Raw genomic sequence first — 25,463 nt, forward strand, 5'->3', positions numbered from 1 at the left:
ACGTATCCAGCCCTTTTTGAATTTCAAATTAACATCATAATTGCTAGCTAGATAATTACCCTTCAGAAATAGCTGTTTGATTTAAAGGCAATTAACAGCCATATATGCTTGAAATCCACGGGTTGGATGCATACGGGAGGAAACCGGCAAGTAAGGGCTGCAGGAAAATTTCGGTGATCAATGGTACAAAGATTTCACGCATGGACACTGGGGCTGCTGGCGAGAGTTGCTAGGAAAACGGTGGAGTGAGAGGGGATGTGGTTGCCACTGGGATCTGGATGGAGGAGGCTATGGGCCCCCCCCTCCCCCCGGGGGGGGAAAAACAAAAGAACAGCAGCAAGGCACGGCTGGGGCCTGTGAAGGCCAGCGGCCTGATGGGGTCCACAGGGGAATACGGGCGGCAGCTGGGTGAGGGGAAGAAGAAACCAATGAAAACTTTTGTGAATTACGTCTGCATTGGATTCCGCTTGCTTCACTTTTCTTTCAAACGCTTGATCTCCACCGCGCAATAAATCTAAGGGACGAAATCTAGAACTCACCGGAGAGAATTAGTATTTCCGCCGTTGAACTCAACTAAGACAGATCTACGGGAATGCACTCACAAAGAGAACAAAGGGGAATAAAATTTTATTTCATCAAAACTCTATTACAAGAGAAGGAACCAATAACATAGGCTTCACAATGACAAATAAAGCAAAAGATAAAATCGCCCCATCTTGGCGCTACAATAGCGACCAAATACCCATAAGGGCAAAAACGGAAAAACATACAATAAAAATAAACTATTACATAAATACATGAAAATACACTCATGCTCGTTAACCATCGATCTCAAGCGGCGTCCGAAAATGCTCGCACGATGTCTCAACTCATTCTCCCAGGTGGAGAAAACTCGACCCAGTCGACGTAAGATTCTATGGAAGCCCTGTACACTCTGTGATCTGGTCGTTAGGTCTGCTAAGCTCGCCCTGTCATCCAAGTATCCTACTAGGTCTCCGCTGTGTCCAAGGATTCGGTATCTTTGGGCACCCAACTTTCCTTGGGAATGACTCATCATTAGTATTGCTTGACCTTCTCCGCTATAGGTGTGCGTAGCGGTAAGTTGGGGTTGGAGATAGCTGGGGATTGCACAGGTGGGTCACACAGTATTAAAGTGGATTTGGGTTAAGATTCGCGTCCTTCAACAGGTAACAAGTCTTCTATAAATAAATAATAGGATTCATGTTAGAGCCTCAAGAGAGGTCGCAGTACGTAAGGCATTCATTGAACCTCTTGAGATTTCCTTAAAATGTTCGGTATTGTGAGCATGCGCTTTCCCCTTACATCACCACAAAGTCTCCAACTTTGAAATTCTTGGGACCATCTTTTAGTTACATATCACAATATTTTAAGATGGATGTTTTGTTGTTCAATTAGTTCCCTTTTAATTTCAATGAGTAAACTCATGAAGGCTAAAAATGCAAGAATGGCAAATGCAAGAGATCGGGTGTGCCATGATGAATGACAATGACTCATACGAGCTTACATAAACTCTAAAACATCAACAACTTAGAAGGACAACATGACTAGCAAACACACACACACACACATACTTAAACTTCAGCTACAAACACACGTTGCTAGATACTGGTGGACAGTAACAAACAGCAGCACCCCTGGTCTAAACCAGTGTTTCGGTCTAATGGAATGGTGTAGGGGGAGCAATGCAGACACCTTAGCCCAACGGGCTTCTTTCCATAGGGTGTTCTCAAGCTCGGGTCCAGACAGTCTCCTAGACAGTGAGGGTAAGTCTAATCATAGTCATCCAACTGGAGAGGGAATATCCTTTACTAGGCGAAGGCCAAGGATATCGAGGGCGTAATGTAGGAATCAGGATAATGGATTAATGCGATCGGTGATGAACTTACCTACTATACGTAGGATACGCCAAAGAGTAACTAGCCGGGTATGGGGCTCACCGAAGTGGGGTAAAGGGTCTCCCTACAGAACTTGGGCCAAACAGCTAGAAAATTGACCTGAAAGTATGCTCGACTCTCTCTAACACTAGTCGGTGAAATAAAGTCCGTCCACAAAAGGTATAACTTCCCTCTGTCAATGCAATCTAAAGGAACAACTCCTAGAATAGACTCCAGTAGACAAGAGATGTTCAAGGTCACTTGGCTCATAATCTTTCAGATTCAAAATTACTATCTTCCAAACTCAATTTACTCATACCTCAAAAGGACCAGGTTTGAGTTATCAACCCTACACGATCACATGAAATCGGGGTCAACTTAAGTCAAGCGTGTAAGTCAGGTCGTAACTTCATTTCCTCATTCTCTAATATTGAATTAATCCACATTGACATCAGAACTTATTCAAAATTAAAATCCAAATTATTGAAAGTCGTCTCAAGTAATTAGATCAAAAATCTTTCCGAAGTTAATTTCACATGTCTTCCTGATTAGGTCAGCTATCTTTCGAGATCATGTTTACTATCGTCCAGGCAAACCTTATCCAACAGAAATATCTCGTAAGACTAGGATCAGGGTGGGCTAAGGAGTCAAGCGCTTAAAGGTTCCAAACTTCCTCTAGTTTCAGTGTTCAAGTCATACCGGGGGGTACTGACTCAATCACTTCAGTCTCATCCTCAGACAAGTCGCGTTATCCAATCAGTATCCAGAAATGGGGTGTCCCTCAGTCTCGGTTTCAGTGGATTTCTTCTTTCTCCACCTGCAACTCTTTAGCTAAGATAACTTGTAGGGTTAAAGACTTGGGGTAGTTCTACAGGATGACTCGGGCTGACAGACGGGATCCCACGTGGAGGTCATAAGAGGATTTGTCCAACAGAAGACCTGCTAAGTGTTATCAGAGCTAGAGAAGACTAGACGGAGTGGGGCAAGCAACCCTGTTATTACTAACAGATGGCGTGGTATCCGACTACCAGTAATGTCCATGGTTTCGTTTCCAATAGCAATAGGTAGGCGTGGGGCTCTAAGATGGCGGTCACTGGTAAGCGGGTCAGGTATCTTAAATTCAAATTTCGCCTCATGTCTTTCCAGTAAGGTGTAACTCAACCCGCGCGAGACTCCTTTGTGGATCTTCCTAATTTTGCCAAAATTTAAGAGCCTACGTCCTTTGAGGTGTAGATTTTAGCATGCTAATCTGGTGGGCTTCGCAGCGGCTATGACATGACTTTCAAATAGTAATCGAAGTTGTCTAGCCCAATACCTAAAGTAGTAAGGGCTGCCGGAAGAAACCAATCAATGAGGTGGGTAAAACGCGTAAGCAAGTGGCTCTACGGTGACGGTCGTTGAGGAATTAGACTCAGTTAGGTTGATAAGCAGAGTGGGGTATCTTCCGACTAGCATGATTGCCCGACTGGGGCACGTACCTAGAGTGGGGAGAGCCAACAAGTTCCTCTCTTTGTGGTTTTAGTTAGCGAGCCTACAAAACTAACTAGGTCGTCTACCTCTTTGAAAACCTACTCGCGTCCATTGGAAAGGCTAGTGATACTAGGTAAGGTGCAAGGAATGAAAGGGGCAGCAACCTAGTCATATCTAACTCTAAGCACTCCTTCCGGCTCCAAACAGCAGCTGGAAGACGGGGACAGCAACCTAACAGGAGGGAAGAAGTCTAGGGGTCACGGTTTTGTCTGCTTGGTGTAAGACAGCAAAGTGTCAAACGGGTTGTGGGGCACTTATGAGTCAACTAAAACAGGTGGCTGAAAGCTTTTGGACAGCCAACTACACCAAAAGCCTAAAAGCTGCCATAAAGTGTTTGGAAAAAAGTTGAGTGAGTGAGACAGCACATACGCAACGCCTAAACGTCTCCTAAAAGAAGCCTAACAAGTGCTGAGATAGTGTGGAATGCAGCTACAAACAAGGTCTTAGTTGCCCTATAGCAGTTAATAACAAAAGTATAGTTCTAAAGCCAGCAACTCACACATAGCTAGTGACAACTTAAATGTCAAAGTATGGTTGGCAAAGGAATATGCACTTGCAGCTATGAAAACAGATGAATAAACTCTAACGAAGGCAAATGTATGGCATGAAGTTTTAATGCTACAATGGAAAGTGTCTTTCCTAGGATGGTTTTCTAGCACCATGTCCTGCCATGGCCTACGCAATGCTCCTACATACCGAAAGAATTGATGTGAAACGTACATGCGATGGAGGAGTTACTTTAAGAAATTAAAGAGATCAATTGAAACTTAGTAACCCAAAATAAAATTATCGTTTATAATAAGAGAGTGATCATTAGAATTCGTGGTTTTAACTTGCTTAGGCAAAGATGAGCAAATTTCGGAAACCAAACAATTTAAGAAAACGCAAAGTTCAAATTGTAAAACTACGACGGTGAACAAAATCCACAATTTAATAGAGAGAACTTTCACCTTTGGAGCCCATGCGCTCAACTAATCTAGGCTTCAGCGGAAGAAGCGTCTCCACATTAGAACCGAGGTCACTCCGAGGAAGCAGGAATCTAAGATCGTCGTTCTGGGATGGTGGCCGGAGCGGTGGAGGGTGGCGGCTTGGAGTGGAGAAGGTTGGCCAATGGTGGAATCCAAGAGAGAGGTGCAGGAATTTCTGCAGGAATTGGGTTTGGGGGGAATTAATTGGAGGGATATGGTTTGCAAATCAAATTAATTCCATGAGGAGGAGGGGGCGGTTAATGGAGAGGGTTTAGGGGCTGAATTTGTGGAGTTAATGGGGTGATTAGGAGAGAGAAATGGCTCTATGCATGGGTCGGCCAAGAAGGAGAAGAAAGAGGGGAGAGGGGATTAATGGAGTGGGCCCCACAGATTTAAATAGCAGATTTTTATTTAAATCCTGTAGGGAATTCAATCCTTCATAAAAGGAAAAATTTCCTTTCATATGCCAACGTATCCAGCCCTTTTTGAATTTCAAATTAACATCAAATGCTAGTAATTAATTACCTTAAAATAGCTGATTGATTAAGCAATTAAACCAGCATTAATTTGCTTGAAATCCACGGGTTGGACATCACGGGAGGAAACGGCAGTAAGGGTGCAGGAAAATTTCGGTGATCAATTGGGAAAGGATTCACGGCATGGACACTGGGGCTGCTGGGGAGTTGCTGGACGGTGGAGTGGAGGGGATGTGGTTGCACGGGATGGCCTGGATGGAGGCTGGCCGGCGGGTGAAGGCAGCAAGGCACGGCTGGGCTGTGAAGCCAGCGGCCTGATGGGGTCCAAGGGGAATCGGGGCAGCTGGGTGAGGGGAAGAAGAAAAAAAAAATTGAAAACTTTTGTAGAATTCCGTTGCTTGGATTCCGCTTGCTTCACTTTTCTTCAACGCTTGATCTCCACGCAATAATCTAGGGACGAAATCTAGAACTCACGGAGAGATCTAGTTTTCCCGTTGAACTCACTAAGAGATCTACAGGAATGCACTCACAAAGAGAACAAAGGGGAATAAATTTTCATTTCATCAAAACTGAAATTACAATGCATGAGGCCTCATATAAATAGGCCAAAATGAAAAAAATAAGTAATGACACAAATGCCCTTCCGGGTTACATAAGCGACTAAATGCCCATAAGGGTAAAAACGGAAAAACATCAAAATAAAATACGCTACTACATAAAATGACAAAATACAAGTCATGCTCGTGGCCGTCGATCTCCGGCGTCGAAAATGCTGACGATGCCCTCATCAAAAGCTCTGTATTCTGCTTCAGTTGATAATCTAGCAACAATTGTCGGTTTCTTATAATCTCAAGAGTTCTTTTCAAAGCGGCGAACTTCAAAGTCCACAAGAAACCCTCCCCCGTTGAATGAGAAAAGGGGGAGTCAACATCAAGATGATAAGGCGTCTACAATCTACAACGCACCGCCATCGGATCTGCAACACTTGTACTAGCGGACAGAAGACGTGTATAAAATCTCAAATGAAAAGTGTTGTGCATTCAAATGACAATTACCTGCACAACTACAATTATTTTAAAGTACCTCTGCACGTGCACTATAAAGTGTATGCATATAGGTACACTAAAGGGGAAAATATAATCATAACCCGCATGGGCTCCGGCGAGCGTGTTATTGGTACACACGTGACGTCTAGGGATGCTGCGTGGGTCGATAAGTGAATTCAAGTTCGAACCCGATCCTTTTATACAGATCAATAGGAGTCGACAAGGTTCGAACCAACAAACAAGTATACGGTCACGACGACCGGTATATTTGTTTTATTGAATTCATATTAGGACGTCAAGGCCTATAATCAAGAGAATTCACTAACAAAGGCACAAAGCCTACGAAACCTGATCCTTCTAAGCAGGTAAATAAGAGTAGACAGGGTTCGAATCATTTGATAAATATGCGGTCACGAAGTTGGCCGGAATATTTATTTTATACATTCATATTAGTCCTTCAAGGCCTTTAACAAAGAAAATTCACAAACAAAGGCATGAAGCCTACGAAACCCGATCCCCCTATCGGCAAATTGATAAGGTCGACAAGGTTTAGTCAATAAATGACCCCAAACACCCCGATGATGGCCGTATTGAATGTAAATCTCAACCGGAGGGTTCATAAATATCTTCAAAATGCACTCAAATGTCCAAAACCCAATAAATCCCAAATTTCAAGATATTTAAATTTGAAATCATCCATCATCACTCAAAGCAAAAATTCATTCACCCTCCGCAATAGTTTGCCGAGGTGGACAAATTAAAATTTACTTCAGCTCAAATAGAGCTAACATCTAGTCAAAAATATGTAGACCAGGGACCACGATGGCCTGGGACGACGGAACCATAGGATCTTGATCGGGTCCATCATCCATTCCCCCACCATCCACTTTAAGTACAAGATGATAAAAGTTTCTACTTTTAAATATCAAACAAACCTTTTCAAATTCCCAAATTTCCAAACCTCAAAACACCTCAAATATCAATACCCAATGCTGCTACTATATGCCAGATAACAAGTATTTTGTACGTATCTGATTGGTGACTAGCCTTAATCGAAAGTTCTGTCTCGTCAGTGGGAGGGGTAATTAACTATAGGGGCTTGCGCCTATAGGAAACCAGAACTCAGATCATAAAGTCCTCGTAAAATGAGGCGAAATATCTGGGTAGTGTCTTATTTACAAACCCATCTGCCTTCCAAAATTTACCCCGGAACTTATTCCGTTAAAACTCCCCTCGCCAAAGATAAAAGCAAAACAATCAAGTTGCGCAGCGGGGAGGCCGGGGCCGAATTTTCGGAGCCCACATATACATTAACTTCCATCATTTGCATGCATTTCGTGGTATTATTTAGAGGCTTTGCATATTTGTTTGAAATCAAATCTCCACTTATTTTATTGCTTGTAAAGTTGAATATAGTTGCTTGTACTTTGATGTTGACTGTATGACGCATTCACAATCATTGTATTGAACACAAACATCACCATTCTTGCCAATATCTAAGAGTTCGCCATGCAAGTGCTTTTGAAGCATGTTATTCATTGACCATAACAAACATTTTCTTTCTTGTGATTCATTTGATCTAGCAAAAATTGTCGGAAGAATCAACACAATTAATCTTATCAAATACAACTTCTTCCAACTAAAGGATAGTCTTGTTGGCCAGATTCAAAACCAACAAATCTCATTATTGGCCTTTGGGCATCCTGTCCAACTTTAGACATTATCCAACATCTCTTAATTTTGGACTCGATCTTAAGACCTTGAAAGTGGCAATCTTACACTTGAATTATTAGAATTCTCTTCTCGAGTATTTGGTGTTTGATTGTTCATTTGCTAAACCAAAAGTTTGTTTTCAAGTGTTATGTCCCATTTTGAGTTCTTTGAATCATCATAAATTCCTTGCTTATTTATTAACTTCCATTTAGATGATTAAGACCCTCTAGCAAATGTGATTGTTCACTTATCATTGTTTAGTGGCTTGTGACATATTCCCTATGGTCCGCACATGTTCAAGTTCCATTTGATGTTGTACAGTTCAAGTTCAAGTGCATGTTCATAATGCAAGTTCAAGTTCTCTGTACCCATTTGAGTTTGAATCCTCAAGTCTTCTATTTGTCCAAATTGCAAGTTCATTCTTGACCAAATTTGATTAAATTTGATTTATGTTCAGTTCAAGTCCACAGTGCAAGTTTAAATTCCAATTCAGACTATCGTCACTTGATTCAAGTCTAGGTCTTCTGTAAGTGTTCAAGTATTCTTGTTATTTCGTTTGATACAAGTTCAAATTTATTTAGATTTGAGTTCATAAGTCATGTTGTCCTTTGAGTTCAATCAAGTCGAAGTGTTGTCTCATGTTCACCCAAAATTTCGGCAGACTCCCGTCATTGCACCGAGTTCACATCCCATCACGCTAAGAAAAGCGTGTATGGGCGGTTTTCTGGTGCGCCACGAACGCCGAAGAAATGTTTTTAGGTGATTACCCCTTTGTCGCAAGCATCGCGATGAACTAGGTCCCACCACGCTAAGAAAAATGTGTATAAATGATTGTTTTGTCACGCTGCAAGTGTGGAAATTGGGCTCTCGGAAATTTAGGAATGTATGGGCAAAGGCGAGATGTTGGCACGTAGATCAAGGCACAAGAGAGGCATTAGTCTCATTTATCTCTCTTTTATCCCTTCCCTTTTTCTAATTCTGCAGCTTTGCGGGATTTGGCCGAAGAAGCGCACGTAAGGGAGAAATTACCTTCACAGCGCTCGAGCTCCTGTCGTTGCTTGCGATCAAAATGGGGTAACTTCCGAACCTAAAGGAAAGGAACATCGTCGGAGGAGGTGAAGGTTAGGGCTTCTCTCTCTCTCTCTCTCTCTCTCTCTCTCTCTCTCTCTCTCTCTCTCTCTCTGGACCGGAGACGTGGCTTGCGAACAGGAAGGGCGGGGGTAGCTCGGGGTCGTGGACGGCAGAGAGCAGGTGTCGGCTTGGAAGGGGCGTCGGCTTCAGGAGGTTGGATGTTGGATGAGTTCGGCCGGTTAAGAGAGATCTAGCGTCGATTTGCTTGCGGTTAGGTTCGCAGGAGGAGGTCTGGTCATGGGAAGTTGAGGCTTCGTATGGGTCGGGATGAGGTCGGTTGTGAAGTTCGGATGTGGAGACCGGCATAGGAGAGGAAAAGGAAGTAGCGAATGGAGTTCGGCTTGGAAGAAGTGAGCGAGAGGAAGTGTGATTCTTGGCACCCACACTATTGGATTCATGTATTTGTGCATGCTTCCATCAAAGAGTTGAGAATTTGAAAAGAGTGAAAATATTTGGGGTTTTGTTATGAATTTCAATATTTGGTTTAGAATATGAAAAATGGAGGTATGAGGATATTATTTTTGTTCATCGCCAAAATTTGAATGTTATGCATGCAATTTCCCCTATTTTCAAATACGTGCATAAAACACATCTCAATCTTGGCAAAGCATTGGTTGATGGGTGGATTAGTAGAAAGGAAACCCTGTGGAGAGAAGACATTGGAGAGGAGTGTTCATTGAGGGTTTTGTTTGAAAGAGCCAAGAGAATTTTCATTTGACGCTATCTTCCTCCTTTCGCCACCATTGAGGCGTTGCCGTGTCAATTGTCATCGTGTGCAATAATGCAAGGATAAGTTATTACTTATTACCCTCTGGAGGCTGCCACAATCTGCTAGTGAGTGCTAGGTGATTTTAAAGTTTTTGGACATGGAATTTTAGGTTTTTTTACACTTCAAACATAACATACATATATTGAGATTAGCAATTTTCGGTTTTTCTTAGACTTGAACCTCTAGATCTCACATTTTGAGATTATTTAAAAAGATTTTTCACGCTTTTTTTTTCTTCTTTACATCTCTTCTACCAATTTTAGGAGTTGCATTGAACCCAATACAAGAGGAATCATGAAGTCACTATTCCTGCTTAAGAAGTTTAGAGACTATTTAACATGTTAGATTTCAAAGCCTTAAAGGATTTACTTCTAATTTTTTCATTTGTCATTCCAACTTAGGTGTACAATGTAGTAAGGTAAACCCTATATTTTAATTCCAAATTTTAATTATTTTTTTATTAAGTTACTCAATTTTTTCTTTACTAGTTTGACATTACTGCTTTACTTATTTATTAGGATTTGCTTGATTAATGTAGTTTAGAGTTTAGCATGGATCATATGTATTTAATGGATTTTAATTTTATGAAACTATGCTATTTTTACTTTGATTTATTATAAAGTATTCATTGTTTTATTTATCTATGGAGAAACACCTTAATAGATATCCTGATATAGATAAACTCAACATTGCTACTACTGGTGATAGTTGTAATGTAAAGTTTAAATAAAAATATGCAGAAACCAATCTAGATGATATTCAACAGATCTTGGATTAAGAAAAAAAGATTTTAAAGTATCATCCAAATAATCAAGTTAGAGTTCTAAGAGCTTACTTGCAAAATCGGCTTTGTCACTCATGACTATGAATTGCCTAAATAACAAATTATAAATAAATTGTGCAAATTTTAATCTGTAATGAATTGATGAATACAAAAGTTGGGAAAACCGTAAAGGTATAGTTTTGCAAAAGATGTAATTTGTTTCTCATTTTATGATTTTTGTAGATTTGATATGGGAGAACAATCAAATGGTGATAGTTTTCATGCTAAGTGATTTATGTATTAAATAAATAAAAAGGGGTTTCAAGTTCAAGTGAGCTATGCTAACAATGCTATGATTGTGGTTAGAGTATATGAGTATAAGTGATGATAAAAAAGCACTTTTATTGATGACACCTATTTATTCTACATGAAAAATCATTTAATCATTTCAAATATGTGCAAGACGTTGTTTTCATGTTATGCGAGTGAGCCTAAGGCGATATGTGCAAGCAATCACATATTTACCCTATTATGAGATACAATTATTTTATTCTATGATTTACATGAACTTCGAGGGTTCAATAACAGATTCAATGAGGTAAATACATAATTGCTTCTATGTGTGGCATACTGGCATGCTTGAATATATGCTACTCCTTAAATTTTGATAGGCAAATGTTGATTTGTTTGACACGATTATATCCTTAGGACTTCTCAAATATAGAACTTCTTGTATTAAATAATCATCTTGAGTATTTTGTTATTTTCATAAACTCAAGTGATGCATTCTTGAAATTGAAGTAGGATGAAAATTGCGGTGTCAATAAATTATCCGACCTAACAATCTGACATGGACCCAACCCAAAAAATCTAGGTTTGGGTTGACCCGTTTAATAAATAGGTTAGATTTGGATCCATAGTTTTGACCCATTTAATTGGCGGTTTGGGTTCGAGTTGAAGAACCTTGGCACCCACACATTAACCAATCTTGATAGGGATTCCTGAACACACAGATTAAGAGTTATAAGCATTGAATCGATCCTCTTATGACCCTTAAATTGCAATATGTATACCTTCTTTTCCTATTTTAGCTGTCTACCCCTCTTAATGTATTTTTTCTTTTATTTTTTTTGTAAATAGCTTTGATTTATTTTAAATTTTGTAAAAAAGTAGAAAATTTCCATGTTTTTTTACTACCAATCTTGCTTTCTATCGTTCCAATAAGAGCACAAGTTTACTCAGCCTAAGATTTGGACATGAATTTGATTTGTTGTCATTATTGAGTTCTAGAAGATGGTGTCGAGACCTGCAATATTTTATGGTGCAGAATGTTAACCATTAAAAGAGAAGCATAATATTAAGTTAAGTGTTGCAGAGATGAGGATGCCTAGATGGATGACTTTGCTTTTAGCGGCAGGATACGAAACAAGCATATACGAGAAAAAGTTGGAGTAGCTCCAATGGAAGATAAGATTAGAGAGAGTTGCCTTAGATGGTTTGGTCGCATAAAATAGAGATCTTTCGATGACCCGTTTAGAAGAGTAGATGTATTAGATTTGACTTATTTTAAGAAAGGTAGAGGTAGGCCTAAAAGCACTTGGTTAAAAAATATTAGAATGACATTTCTTTATTATATTTAAATGAGAATTTGACTCTTATCAAGACATAATGGAGAAAAAGGATTCATGTAGCCAACCCCACCTAGTGGGATAAGGCTTGATGTTGTTGTTGTATTGAGTCCTACAAGAAACTCAAACACTCTTTCTCTTTTTACAAATTATTTGAGAATAACAACATCATTGTAGAATGTCCTCTTGAGATCTTGGTATTAATCCAATTAAAGCCAATATGCCTTCATTGCATTAAAGTACTAATAACATGAATATAACCTTGGTTGTCAAAATGTTAGTTTAAATCTCATAGATGATATCAACATCCTTCACTTTTAATTATGTTTGTTTGATGACATCCCAAATTTCTTTTGCGATGGAGAGGAACATATATGGCCTTTTTTATTTCAAGGATCATGTTATTCCACAACAATTTCATACTCATGGAATTTCTTCATCCCAAATTATAATTTGGGGTCTTATGGCTCTGGAGGAGGATCCACAAGATAATTGATTTTTCCTTTTCCTTTCAGAAATGTTTTCACAATTTGGAACCATTTTAGGAAATCGGTCACATTGAAGAGAAGAAAGATTCTCAATAAGAAGGGAGAAAGAAAAAAGAATAGAAGGTTGGAAGACATAAACCTTTAACTTCTCTGATATTATATAGAAAAGTAGAAAGTAGAAAAAAAGTATTTTGAATTTCATTGCTTGATTTTGTATGAAATGTGGAAGTATTTATAAGCCTTCTCAAAAAGCCTATAATGAAAATAAATTAAAGCTATTTAAAATAACGTGAAAAAAATCCTCAAGAGGGTCAGGGGTTAGAATAGGAAGAGGAGCCAAACGGATTGCAATCTAAGGGTCATAAGATGATCGATCCAATTGTTAGAACCTTTAATCCGTGTCATGAATACCAACTACGATTGGTTGACTTGTGGGTCTCACAATTCTTCTATAGGTTGTTTTTTTTTCCTTGTTTGCGGCTTGTAAATAATGAAACAGTTGCTTGTTTAAGAATCTTGTATGCTTATTTTATATTTGTTTTGCATTAGATTTCTTGTAGCCCCATTAAAAATAATCCATAAAAATTGAATATCTTAATTGTATTTATTTCATTGCTGCTTTAGTTTGCATTTAAAAAATCGTAGACTTTGATCTGTCCTGAAATCGAGGGCTGTTCTCTTGTCGGAAATTTAATGTGTTTGTATTTTTATTCCGAAATAACATTTTATCATTTGAATAGGCACTGTAACTCTGGTATTGTTGATGAATGGGGAGTCCTTTTGCTTCTTACTTATTTTTGCAATCTTTCTAGGCTGTAATGGACGAAGTTGCACAAGCTGTCGAAGATGTGAAAAGGACATGGGATCAAACTGTGGTTCAAATTGAGGACCACATAAAAGAAATTCAACGTTGTGGGAAATCTGGAAAGGGAATTCAGGAAGTGAATTCTCTCCCTAGACTCAATAGTGCTGCACAGGATGGCCTGGCTTTGCTTAGATCACTGCAGTTTAGGTTTGATCTTTTGGCTCAACAACTGCCTACGGAAGAAGAAGTAGTGTCTGCTCTAGCAGCCTTAAGCTCTTGGAAAGAACAATACTTGGGGTGTGTGTTTGTACATTCTAATAAATGATATGTCACCGCTGACATCCTATTATCGTTCATTGTAGTCACTAATAAGCTCATTCGATTTTGCAAACATTATTCTGTGATATTTACCTTATTTGTTCAAATGTTGAAGCTTTTTTTTTTGTGTGTTCTCTCTTTTTTGCATTATTTCTTTCCAGACTGCATTCAAGCTTGAGAAATGCAAACTTGCAAGCCAAAAACAACATTAGAGAAGCTGCTCAGGAAGAGGTTGGCATTTTTATGCGTTTCTTCACTAAATTTTGACTTATCACTTGATTGTCATTTTTCTCCACGTAAATTTTTTGACATGCGCAGTTTTTTTCAACTTGTAGAGAGAGCTACTTTTAGGAGGTGGAGAAGAGTCTACCATCCGCAGACGTAACTTGCAGTATGTGTTTTTCTTTTAATTATCTGAAATGATTATAAACAACCATAATTTTTATAAATAGCTTCTATTGTTGTTTCTAGATGGTGGAAAGTGGAAACATGACATTAAATGGTCCTGTCACTCGTTTTCTGCCACAATTTAACCTCTTATTTTGCTGAAATCAAAGCGGATAAAACTCCCTTACCTTCAATAAAATAAAACTTTTCTCTACTTCCCAAAACCAAACTTTCTTGTCAATATAAGCACCTAACTACTCAATTGATTCATTCTTAATATCCATCAAATTCAGTTCAGTCGAAGGAAATGTTACTTATTGAAATTCTAACTTCTTATCATAAATCTCAATATCTTAATGCTTGCATAAACTGTGTTTTCTCAAGTAGGTAAAATAATGGATAATTTTTGAACTTATGCTTTTGGGGAATTTACGGACACACTTTTTAAAATATTATCTATTTACGTATATAATACCTAAATTATACTATTTGCTACCATACCACAATTTTTTTAATACAACAAAATAGCACCATAGTTGTTTTCCGTTACTGTGCTAACCCAACCCCTTGATTTTATCCATGCTGGAAGTTATAACAGACTTGAAAATAAATCATCCCAATAATTGTGGTGCAAAAATGTGCAAGGTGGTTATCTGTTCTCATTGTATGGAAAACCTGTAATACTTTTGCACATAGTCAGCATGAAAACTGCTAATCTATGAATTGCATCTTTTTGTTGACCATTTTTTAACTTTTGTTTTTGGGCTTTTCTACGGTCCTCGTCTTATGATACGAAGAGACTGTTAATGTTTTTTTCGTTGCATTTTTCTACCTTCGAAGAGAGAGTCATCTTAGATGGTTTGGTCACATAAAATGGCGGCCTTCCGATGACCTGTTTAGAAAAGTAGATGTATTAGATTTGATTTATGTTAAGAAAGGTAGAGGTAGACCTAAAAAGACTTGTTAGAAAATATTAGAAATGACATTTCCTTTTTAGATTTAGATTAGAATTTGATTCTTGATAAGACACAATGGAGAAAAAAGATTCATGTAGCCGACCCCACATAGGGAGATAAAGGCTTGTTGTTGTTGTATTTTTCCACCTTCTGATTTCAGGGATCTTTTTAGCTTGCAATCTAAGAATTGCATCTTTTTGTTGACCATTTTTAACCAGTTCTTGCATTTTTTTCCTTGTAAAAAATATATATATATATATATATATATAGCTTTAAAGATTATTTTTGATGCTATGATTATTAATATTATATGTGCTTATGCTCCTCAAGTAGCTTTGAATATGAATTCAAAATTAAAATTTTAGAATGACTTCGAAGAATTAATACAAAAGATAACTCTTGAAGAAAAAAATAATTTATTAATGGAGTTTTAAATGGATATATTGGTATGGAGATAGATGATTTTAACAACATTCATGGTGGCTATGGGTTTTAAGCAAAAGAGCTTAGAGGATCAAAGGATCCCGATGCTCCACCATAACACCACTACCATCCAATCATAGTTGGATCACTACCTAACCAACATGCGATCGCTACTATTAGATCACTGTTTAACCACCATCATCAGACCATAGCTTTACTTCTATCATCGAACCACTATTGTACTATCGTCGGGCCACTATCAGACTGCCACCGCATTATTACAGTCTTCAGACCTTCGTTGTTTGAGCACGATACTTCAACCATCCTGAATATGGCCCTTTTGACTTCCACCATTAGATTACTATCTCTGACCTTTGTCGGTAGACTACGATCTCTCGAAATTAGTTGTAGGACTACGGTCCTCCAAACATCATCGTCATACTATGGTCATTGGGCCACTATTGCCTAGCTATGATCATCCGGCCACCGTTGCCCAACCACGGTCATTCAACCAATGTTTCCTTACAACATTCCTTTGAGCACTATCGCCCAATTTCAATCCTTTGAACACCGTCGTTTGATTAAGGCTCTTTGACTATTTTCGCCTGACTTCATCGATGTTTGTTGACTTTGCCTCCTATCGTCATCAACAATGTCAATGTACTCCATTCCTCTAAAACTTCAGACCTCATTTCCTCTATTTTTGCTCCGATTAAGTGTAATTTTACGTTTTTCTCTTGTTCACTAGAAGATTGAAACGCTATCCTTTAAATTTGATCTACGAAATTTACATGACCTTTTTGCAGCAGAATGGCTGGAGTTTTATACCCGCCCTTATTTTTCCTCCATTCCCAATCTCTTAACTAGGTGACTGGTATCAATATGCCATTCGGAATGGTAGGAGGATGACGTGTAGCCTATTACCGATTATTAGCATAAGCCAGTACAAAGGGGTCATAATGTTCAATTTTATTCTACTCATATTTTCCTTGCATAGTAAATTTAGTAGGCCTAATATCTGCTTTTATGTTGTAGGACAAAGGCAGGAATGACATCTGCTGCGGAAAGCATTACAGAGAGCCTTCGACGAACACGACAACTAATGGTTCAGGTGATTGTTGATGATATTAAGGTGTCTACTGATTTAATAGGCTTCTATCTCTATTTGATCTGTTCTCAAGTTTACAGGAGGTGGAAAGAAGTGTAAACACCTTGGTAACTTTTGGTAAGAGCTCCCCCCTTGGCTTCTCTTATAGTTTCTTTTGTTGCTGTAAGGGGTGAAAGTTATGTTTAAGACATTCTTAGTTTAGTTTTTTTACTTAAGTGTATACTTTTTTTAAACATCTGATATGCTGCTTGGTTGTACGCATCATTTTGTGTGATTTTTCTTCACCCTCGTGAATTGTTTTGTAAAATTTTTTTATTGTCAATATAGATTTTGTTTCTGGTTCCTGCGTCTGTTTTCTTTTATAATGAGAGCAACTAACTTTTAGTATTTACTGCTAGCTTTCCTTTCATTTACTCTCATATTTTACACTTTTTGGCAATAAATACAAATTCAATCCTTCAAGGAATTTCCTTAGGGCTTAGAACATGAAAAAAAAAAAAGCCTCATATGACTTCAAACCATCCTGACACAGCAGTTGTAATTTTGAGAATACTGGAAGATACGTGATAATGAACATCAGTTCAACTTAATTTTGCTTTTAGCACTATTCTATTTCTCAAACTCACCTTCATTATCATTAGCGTTATCCCATCTAGGTGGGGCCGGACAATATTTCTCCGAATGAGGGAAACGAAGGCTACGTTTGGAACGGCTTTTTTGTTGCTTCTTAAAACAGTTTTTTAATATAAAAATTAAAATTTTTATACTAGAAAGCTGCTTTAAGAAGCAACAAGAAAGTCGTCCCAAAAGAAATACACTGACATGCCCCTTTTGCTGCCTTCTTGATTTGATGTGCATAATCCAACATATAAAGTAAATCAATGAACTTAAAATTTGTTTTTATTTACACAAATGCCACTCTTCCTTGCCCCGGCTTCCCTTTTAGTATTTTTTTATTTGTATCATACTAAAAGCAGTTATTCAAACTTTATCTTCTTATTATTAATGTTTTTCTAAAGTTATGCAATATTTGGAAGTAAAACAAGTTCAACGATGATTCTCATTTACCGCAAAGTTTTTGTGAAGGTTTATCCGTATTGCTTGTTTTGGAGAGAAAATTATTAGGCGCGGAGATCGGACGTAGAGATACGTCTGGATATCCACTTAAAGTTTGACACGTGGAGTGCACTTTGGTTGCACTTTTTTGTACGCTTTACTTGCGCATTACTTATGCTTTAGTTGCACTTTAGTTGCGCTTTGACTGTTCTAATGCTTCGTTTTTTTACTGCGCTTTTTTTTTTCTTTTTTTACGTATTTTTTGGGTAAAAAATAAAGTTTTTTTTACTGCGTTTTGAATGTGCTTTACCTGCACTTTACCTACAGTTTACCTACGCTTTTTGTGTGCTTGGTTTAAAGTTCAACCTACACATTAAATATATAAAGTAAAAAGTAAATCCAATTGAATATCCATGTGTCCACCCCACGTGTCAATATTTTATTGGAGTCCAAATGTACCTATACGTCCAGTGTCCGCACCTAATAATTTTTTGTTTTGGAGAGCTAGATTGACAGGACTTTCAGGACACTTACTTGGGTCATTATTGTTGATTTGTCATAATATTTGTCTTCCTAATTAATTCAGTAATGTTATCTTCATTTTTTGTGAGAACCTCTCCTTTGTTCTCTGAAACGTTCATTAAACCCCTGCTAAATCTTTATTTTCCCACAAATCTATGGAATATCAAGTATTGTTTTACCAATGAGTTCAATCTATTTTGTTAGAGGAATCAACTGGTGTTTTAAAAAAGGCTGAAAGCGAGTACAAGGGACAACGTTCGCTGCTTATGCATACCAGGCGGTTGCTCTCCACAATGCAGCGACAGGATGTCATGGATAGGTAATCTCCATTTTTTAAGCTTCATTTTTATAAGTGAAATAATTAAGGGTCTATTTCGCCTGGCTTTAGTAATCTATAAAGTTGATTGTAAAATTATTATAGTGAAGTAACTTAGTTACTCTGGTTGTAAAAAATAACTTTCTATCACAAAAAAACTTTTAAAAAATAATAAGAAAACAACAAGAAAGTTGTAGTCAAATAAAATTGTAGTTGCTGTATGAAAAGCAAAACAACGAAAAAATTGTCTCAAATAAATCCTAAATTGAACTAATATCTTCCATTCTTATTTGCATCAATATATATTAATTCAAATCTAATCAATATTGATATGATCAGTTTTTTTTATAATTGGATTTATTTTAAGGGTTTGTTTAGGATGGATGTAATTTTTTTGTAAAAATGATTGTAAAATTATCGTGAGAAAAGTAATTTGTTTAAAATTGCTGTAAAAAACAATTTTCTCATACATAGATTTCTTGAAAGCAACAGCGAAATAAGACTGTGGTCATGGTCTGAAAATCTAAGTAGTAAAGAAGTTATCCCAAATAGATCTTAAGATGAATGTAATATAAATTCTAATTATTTATTCATATTACATTCATTTAAAAGCTAAACTAATACAAAAGTAAATTTTGAACAATATATGATAGGAGGTTTGATAGTTGATACTAATTTATTAATTGAAATTATGAGCCAAATAAAGTTATGTAATACTTCAATGTTTATCAAACAGGGTTATAATGGTGGCCGGTTTTCTTATATTCATATCCGCTGTGTTCTATGTTGTGTCAAAGCGAATTGGCCTGCTAGCTTTGCAGAGAAAAATTGTCACAGCTATCAAATCGGGTTCAATGGGACATGAAGATGTGGGCAAAGAGCTCAGTAAATCAATAAACAAAGATCACTTGACCGCTGGACAACCTAATATCCTTTTACATGTTAACGATGAACTCTAAGGTTTTGTTTGGGACGGCTTTCTTACTGTTTCTCAAAACAGTTTTTTAATAAAAAAAATAAAATTTTTATATTAAAAAGTTGCTTTGAGAAGCTATAAGAAAGCCGTTCCAAATAAAACCTAAATCACTTTTATGATGTTTTTTCCCCTTAAATGGAAAAAGGAAGAAAGATTATCACTGACTTTGTGCTTTTATATTTTATTTTTTCCCTTAGAAAAAGAAGGTATGTGTGATTTATTATAATAATTTCTCTTCAATTCCTTCCCTTTATTGTATTAGTTCTGTCATGACTAATTTTGGATTAGGATATTCTGTTTTAACGGTAAAAAAAATGTCGTTTGCATGAATTAAATATGTTTGTAATTCATTTGTGAAGATATGAGGGACAATATAGAAAGTCCCTTTCAAATAATTAAGGTGAGACCAATTATGACGATGGCCCAGCATTTGAACTATATAAATGTATCTTGTGAGGAATATTCATGGAATATCTTAAGTGGAGCTTAAGAGGAAAAAAATATATTCGATATCTTCAATTACATAGTCATTAAAGAACTCAAAATATTGGAAAAAATATCAAATGATTATTTGGCTAAATTTAATTCTGGTAAAGTTTTTTTTTTTTTTAAATATAATTTCGGAATGCACTATAAAATTTATTAATTTTTGAGTAAAAATTTAGATTGTTGTTATTTCACTATAATTTTTTTTAATTATTGGTTTATATGATAATAAGCACTCAATTATAATATTTGCATGTTTTTTTTTTAAATAAAAGAAAGGAAGTAAATGAATAATTACAAATTATCAAATTATTGTTGTACATAAATATTGTACATAGAAGAAAGACGATCTCAATGTCCTACTCATCCTTTACAATTAAAAGAGTAATGCCATTAATTTATAAGTTAAAGAACAACCGTATCTTCATTTATAAAATAATGTTAACAATATTAATTAATTGTTTGGTTTGATGAATATAGAAATTTATTTTAATTAAATATGAATTTTTTGATCATATTCATTTTGCATCAAATTAAATTAAATGTTTCTAAAAAATTCCTTTTGCGCCTAGGAATATTCGCGGTGGTAGAGAAATATAAAGTTTAACGTCTTAGCTTTATATGAAGATCTAGCACATAATCACATAAGAGAAAGAGTGTTGCATTCATAAGGGAAAATATGAAAGTTTTATGCGGAAACCCCTAAAAAGTGGGGAAAAAACTACGAGGCTTGACATAGTTTAAAGAAATCCATTAGTATTTGCAGTTAATTACAAATGAGGCCATTCTTTGGGAGACGACATTGTCTTGATTTAACAAATATGCATCATATAAAGTGCATTACATTGTGGGAATTACAATAATCAATACATATATGTTTATTTGGTCGACAGGAGCATGACAGAGGTCATAAGGATCGTAATCGGGTGATGGTGGTCGACGGGACTGTAGTTCACGAGTGACAGAGATCAAAAGGATTGTTATATGGTTATGGAGGTCAAATGGATCGTAGTCGACATGCGTTGGAGGTCGGAAAGATTGTAGTATGGTGATAGAGGTCAGGAGGACCGTTGTTGAGCGATACAGGTGGGAATGACCATAGTAGGCGGGCGATAGTGATCAGAAAGACTATTATTTTGTGACGGAGATCAGAAGGATCGTAATCAGACCGGGTGTAAGTCCAACAATAATTGGTGACCGAGTAGAAGTCAACCTACGGACGATGATGGTGTAGAAATATGACGATGGACTGTCGGGTAGAAGTCCGAGAGAAGTTCAGGAGTTAGTTGGTGGTACGACAGAAGTCTGGCATTAGTCGGTGGTCTGGTAGAAGTCTAATGTCAGTCGGTGGTTCGGTGGAAGTCCGTCCTCAGTTGGTGGTTCGGAGGAATTCTAGCATTAATCGGTGGACCAGTGGAAGTCCGATGTCAGTTGATGGTCTGGTGGAATTCCGAAGGTGGTTGAGAAAGAGTTAAGTGGCAAGAGTAATCTTCGATCTCTCTTCTTGTTTCCTTCCTTGGGGTCCCCTTCCATTAGAAGCGAGGGGTCTATTTATAAATTTTTTTGGAGTGACATGACCCATAAATATGAGGAAGATTTAGGGTAAATTGGGAGTGGTTTGGATGGACGGACGATGTTGAATCCCTGGATTCTAGGTCGTTTATTAAGCATTTGAATATCTTAGTGATATCAAAATTTGGCAAAGTTGGGCTCGTTTGATTTGTCTCGTTAAGCTATAAGCATGCCATGTTTAGAAACTGTTTGGTAATTTAAATTATGGTTTGAATTTTCCAAATGTGTTTCGGGTTTTTGATTTGGACTCATTTGGGCTTGGATTGAGTCAAATTTGTTGTCGTTAGGTTCATATTTTCAAGACATTCAGTTTGACTATAAGTTTGCCGAAATCGAAGCTTAGATGATCTCGGATTTAATTTTTAAAATTTCCAACTAGATTTTCCCTCGAGATTTGTGCTTGATCAAGATAATTTTTTGATGATATATCAATGCCGTATAAAATAAAATGATAATGTTTTACTATAATAACTTTATGTGAAAATAAAGATTAAAATACTTAAATCTTCTTACACCATTTTCCTGTCATATCAAGCTCCAGCCCAATCTTCTTTACTCGTATTATTTATTGAAGAGTTAAAGGCTGTCCTTTTTCATTAAAACATATAACTTTTGAAAATATAAAATCTATTATCTCAATATCAAATTTTAAAAAAAAATTACCAGTGATTGGGCACTGCCATTTCAATCATTCCAATTGCAATGATTTGTTAGCAATTTAACTCTTTGAGTTTAAAGAAAACTTGTTAAAAATATTTTTATATGATCATTTAAAATTTTTTTCAACGATTTTATCTAGGATTGAGAAAGAAACAAAAGAAAATGAAATTATAAAAGAAACAAAATAAAAAGCAAGAGAACCTAGAAATCCTCTTCTCTATCATTACCAATTAATTATTCTGTGCGGATACACCAATAAGAATGCGCCATGTCACCCTCCTCTCGGTATCACGGCTGTGTATTGCTCGATACCGCTGACATGACACATTTTGATTCATCACTAAACGACATTCTGCATCAAACATCCGGACAAAATAATTTATTTCTCATTATAGTAAAAAATCAAAATCATCCAATACTACCATCTCAAAAGTGACCTTCTGGATCTGTTGTCGTTAGCACGTTGGTCAATATTTTGGTCAAGGATATGGTGAAAATTAGCAGCAAAATGATAAAGAATGTATCTTGGATTTTACCGCTCTCCTGCTTCGTGGGTTCCAATGTCCAGCAACAGTGGAATGGATTTTTTTAATTCAATTTTCATTAAATATTTCGTTGTTTATTCATTTTTCTGTGATGAAGCCCTAACTACGTTATAATCAAATGCAATGATCACGTAAACGTTAAGTAGAAGAAACCCAATACATCGCCATCAAATTACTGATTCAGCGACGCCCTATTGAAAAAATAATGAGTGGCGTAGAAATCAATTTAGCCCCGGTGGAGGAGTTCGATCGGAGATCGATCTCTTCCGTGTCTCGGAGGATTTGAAGCAGAGGAGGAGAAGGGGATGGAAGGATACTCGTGCTTTTGCTGGAACAGGGGAGGCGTATATGATATCGTCTCCAGCGAGCCGGAGCCTTTCTCCTTACCTTCTGCTATACCGGAATGGCCTAAAGGTGTGATCTTTTGTCCAGTTAGATTTTATTGCTTACTGTCTCTGTTTCTTTTGATTTTCTGCCAGGATTTGGAATTAGCTTCGAAAAGGGAGTGCTTTCTTTGTTTTCTCTGAAGGCAAACTCTTATTGTTCTTCCAAAAATTCTTTAATTTCTTCTTGTGTAATAATAGATGTCAGAAGAGATTGAGGAGAAAGCTTTTCTTCTTTTTGACAGATGAGTTTATATTGATCTAATTGCTGATCGCAGGCCACCTTTCATTATTGATTTTCTTTTTGTAGTGGAAGAAGTGCTAGCCTCCTGTGTAATTTTTGTAAGAAAGTTCTTTTAGTTTCTTCTTATCCTATACAGCATGGTCGCTTCCCAAATAGTTGGGATAAGGCTATGAACTAATGAACATGGTCCTTCCATAAAGATGCTCTTGATTTTCTAGGGTTTGTTTCTTTCACCAAAGCCAAACTTAAAAAGGAAAGTCTATATTGAAGACTCAGTCTCATCACCTAATAGATCACCACCTTCGATATTGTGTGCCCTGTTTTCTTGCTTGATATAATGAATTTTTGCATATAGTGTTTTACCTAAGAGATGCTGTGATGGTCACTTATAGTAGGATATCACCAACATTAATAACTAGCATGATGGACCCTATTGGAAGAGTAATGTAGAACATATATTATAAATTATAAGACTTAATAAGACCAAATAAATAATAACCTTACAGGAAGTCTAGTGTAGAACATATAAAACATCAAAGACAATTATAAATTTCAAAGGAGATATAATGCCTTTCCTAAAAATGGGGGAGGAAGAAGAAAGATAGGTCATTTGGAGAGAGAAAAATTTTGTGATTATACATGATATGGGAAGAAGCTATGAATCTAAAATCGAGGATGTATTTGAGGAGATGTGCAATAAACATAGTGGTGGAAACAACATGAAAAACCCTGATAGATGTTCGACAATTTTGAATCAAACATTCATGCTCTACCCGAGAAAGCATGATCAAACATGAATGAGTGATAGTAGTGAGAAGCGGCAAAACTATTTGCATGAATAGATTTTCCGAAGGCATGTTGGTAATTAGGAGGATAGAAAATTTTCGCTAAATATTCTTTTGAAGGATGATTGGTAGAACAATAGTGAGAGCCGGGATGGACTTTCCCTTGCGACCATAAACAATATCAGTCCAACCGCCATAACTATGTCCCCATGATGGTTAGTAGTGAGGGTTGTCTAATTCGTTTGGTGGAGAATGAGATGATAGCTCAATGTCTCTAAGAATAGAAGAGATAGCAACTGTTGCATTGAACATCATTTGAGATTGCTTAAGTTGAAGGAATTAATGAAGGCCAAAGAGAAGTTACTAACCATCAATTTTCATTTTGGTGTTGTCAGAACTTAGGTTAAGTGATAAAGGACATGTAGTGAAGTAAGTCACCCCACATACCCCACATGGTGCAATAATAATCCTGGATAAAAAAATCTTTCCCTTTTAGAGAAAATAGATCATAATAATAAGGTATACATTTGAGAAATGTTATTTTCTTGAAAAAAAGTGGAGCATTGAAATTCCTACATTGCCTTGGTAGTCTCATGAACATGACTATGGAGATAATAAATGGTTCAAACTATTCAACAATCTGGCGAGAATGATATAATCAAAGGCTTATCATTTGGAGAATTTGATAGTTCCATCATCAGGATGGGATAGAGATTCCAATAATGGATTAGTTTCATGTTCTGAAGATTTGTTGAGGGCATGGTACCATATGAGACAACGACAAAGAATAATAAATGAGATCAATTCATTGGGATGAAAAAGAAAGATGAAGAGCAAGCAACAAGCATAGCCATTGTGCAAGCATAGTGTGCTGTGCAAGCACACCTGAGAACAATAGACATTGGCACAAGGGTTATGATATATTGTATATGCATAATGGAGAGAGCAAGTAACTAGCTAAAGTGGCAACTTTTAAGGAAGTAAACTACGTAGCGAAGCAAAACAAGAAATAGAAAATGAGAGCGCAAAGAAAGATCATGAGCATTTAACGTGGAAAAACCTAAACCGGAAAAAAATCATGGAGCCACACCACAATAAAAAATTCACTATGAAAATTTAGGAGAAATAATATAGATATCTATTCTCTCCCCCTCTCTCTCTCATTGTCTTTCTTCACCATTTAATTGTTCTCTTACAAACAAATAAAGATAAACTTTAAAAACCACCAAGGGACGTAATCCTTCAAGAAAAACAAGTAAGAAAACTACCAGTCCGCCTTATGGTGCTACAACGTCAAATTTGGAGAGACGTGGCACTCATCTATTGTTCTCCCTTCTACTTGACAGCGCTATAGCGCCGGGGTCTAGAGCATCACAGTGTCAGGTTTGGAGCACCGCAGCGCTCCGCTCTCTATTTGTTTGCAAGTAAATTATGCAATGCTACATCGTTCAGGTACACAACACTGTAGTACTGTGCAATTGTACGAGGAAAAAATTTTCCTTGAGCAAAGCACC

At 36.9% G+C, this 25,463-nt stretch overlaps 1 protein-coding gene and 1 pseudogene across 5 annotated transcripts in view; both read left to right on the forward strand.

The window, feature by feature from the left end:
* The window catches only part of LOC110093572, a 21,333-nt gene extending 2,018 nt beyond the window's left edge, over positions 1–19,315 (forward strand). For 4 of the 5 annotated variants that reach the window (XM_028694116.1, XM_028694119.1, XM_028694118.1 and 1 more), the window contains 7 exons: positions 13,220–13,509; positions 13,692–13,761; positions 13,866–13,921; positions 16,332–16,407; positions 16,485–16,521; positions 18,187–18,301; positions 19,035–19,315. In XM_028694116.1, the coding sequence (XP_028549949.1) occupies positions 13,226–13,509; positions 13,692–13,761; positions 13,866–13,921; positions 16,332–16,407; positions 16,485–16,521; positions 18,187–18,301; positions 19,035–19,257 (861 nt within the window). In that variant the 5' untranslated portion in view covers positions 13,220–13,225 and the 3' untranslated portion in view covers positions 19,258–19,315. Of the gene's footprint in view, positions 1–8,504; positions 8,750–13,219; positions 13,510–13,691; positions 13,762–13,865; positions 13,922–16,331; positions 16,408–16,484; positions 16,522–18,186; positions 18,302–19,034 lie in introns of those variants that run through there. The other variant, XM_020818499.2, reaches the window with a different exon arrangement.
* A 3,328-nt stretch (positions 19,316–22,643) lies between these two features.
* LOC110093573 overlaps positions 22,644–25,463 on the forward strand; it is an 8,329-nt pseudogene continuing 5,509 nt past the window's right edge.

This window comes from Dendrobium catenatum, unplaced genomic scaffold (assembly GCF_001605985.2).
Source record: "Dendrobium catenatum unplaced genomic scaffold, ASM160598v2 fragScaff_scaffold_51, whole genome shotgun sequence".
In the NCBI taxonomy this organism is placed as follows: Eukaryota; Viridiplantae; Streptophyta; class Magnoliopsida; order Asparagales; family Orchidaceae; genus Dendrobium; species Dendrobium catenatum.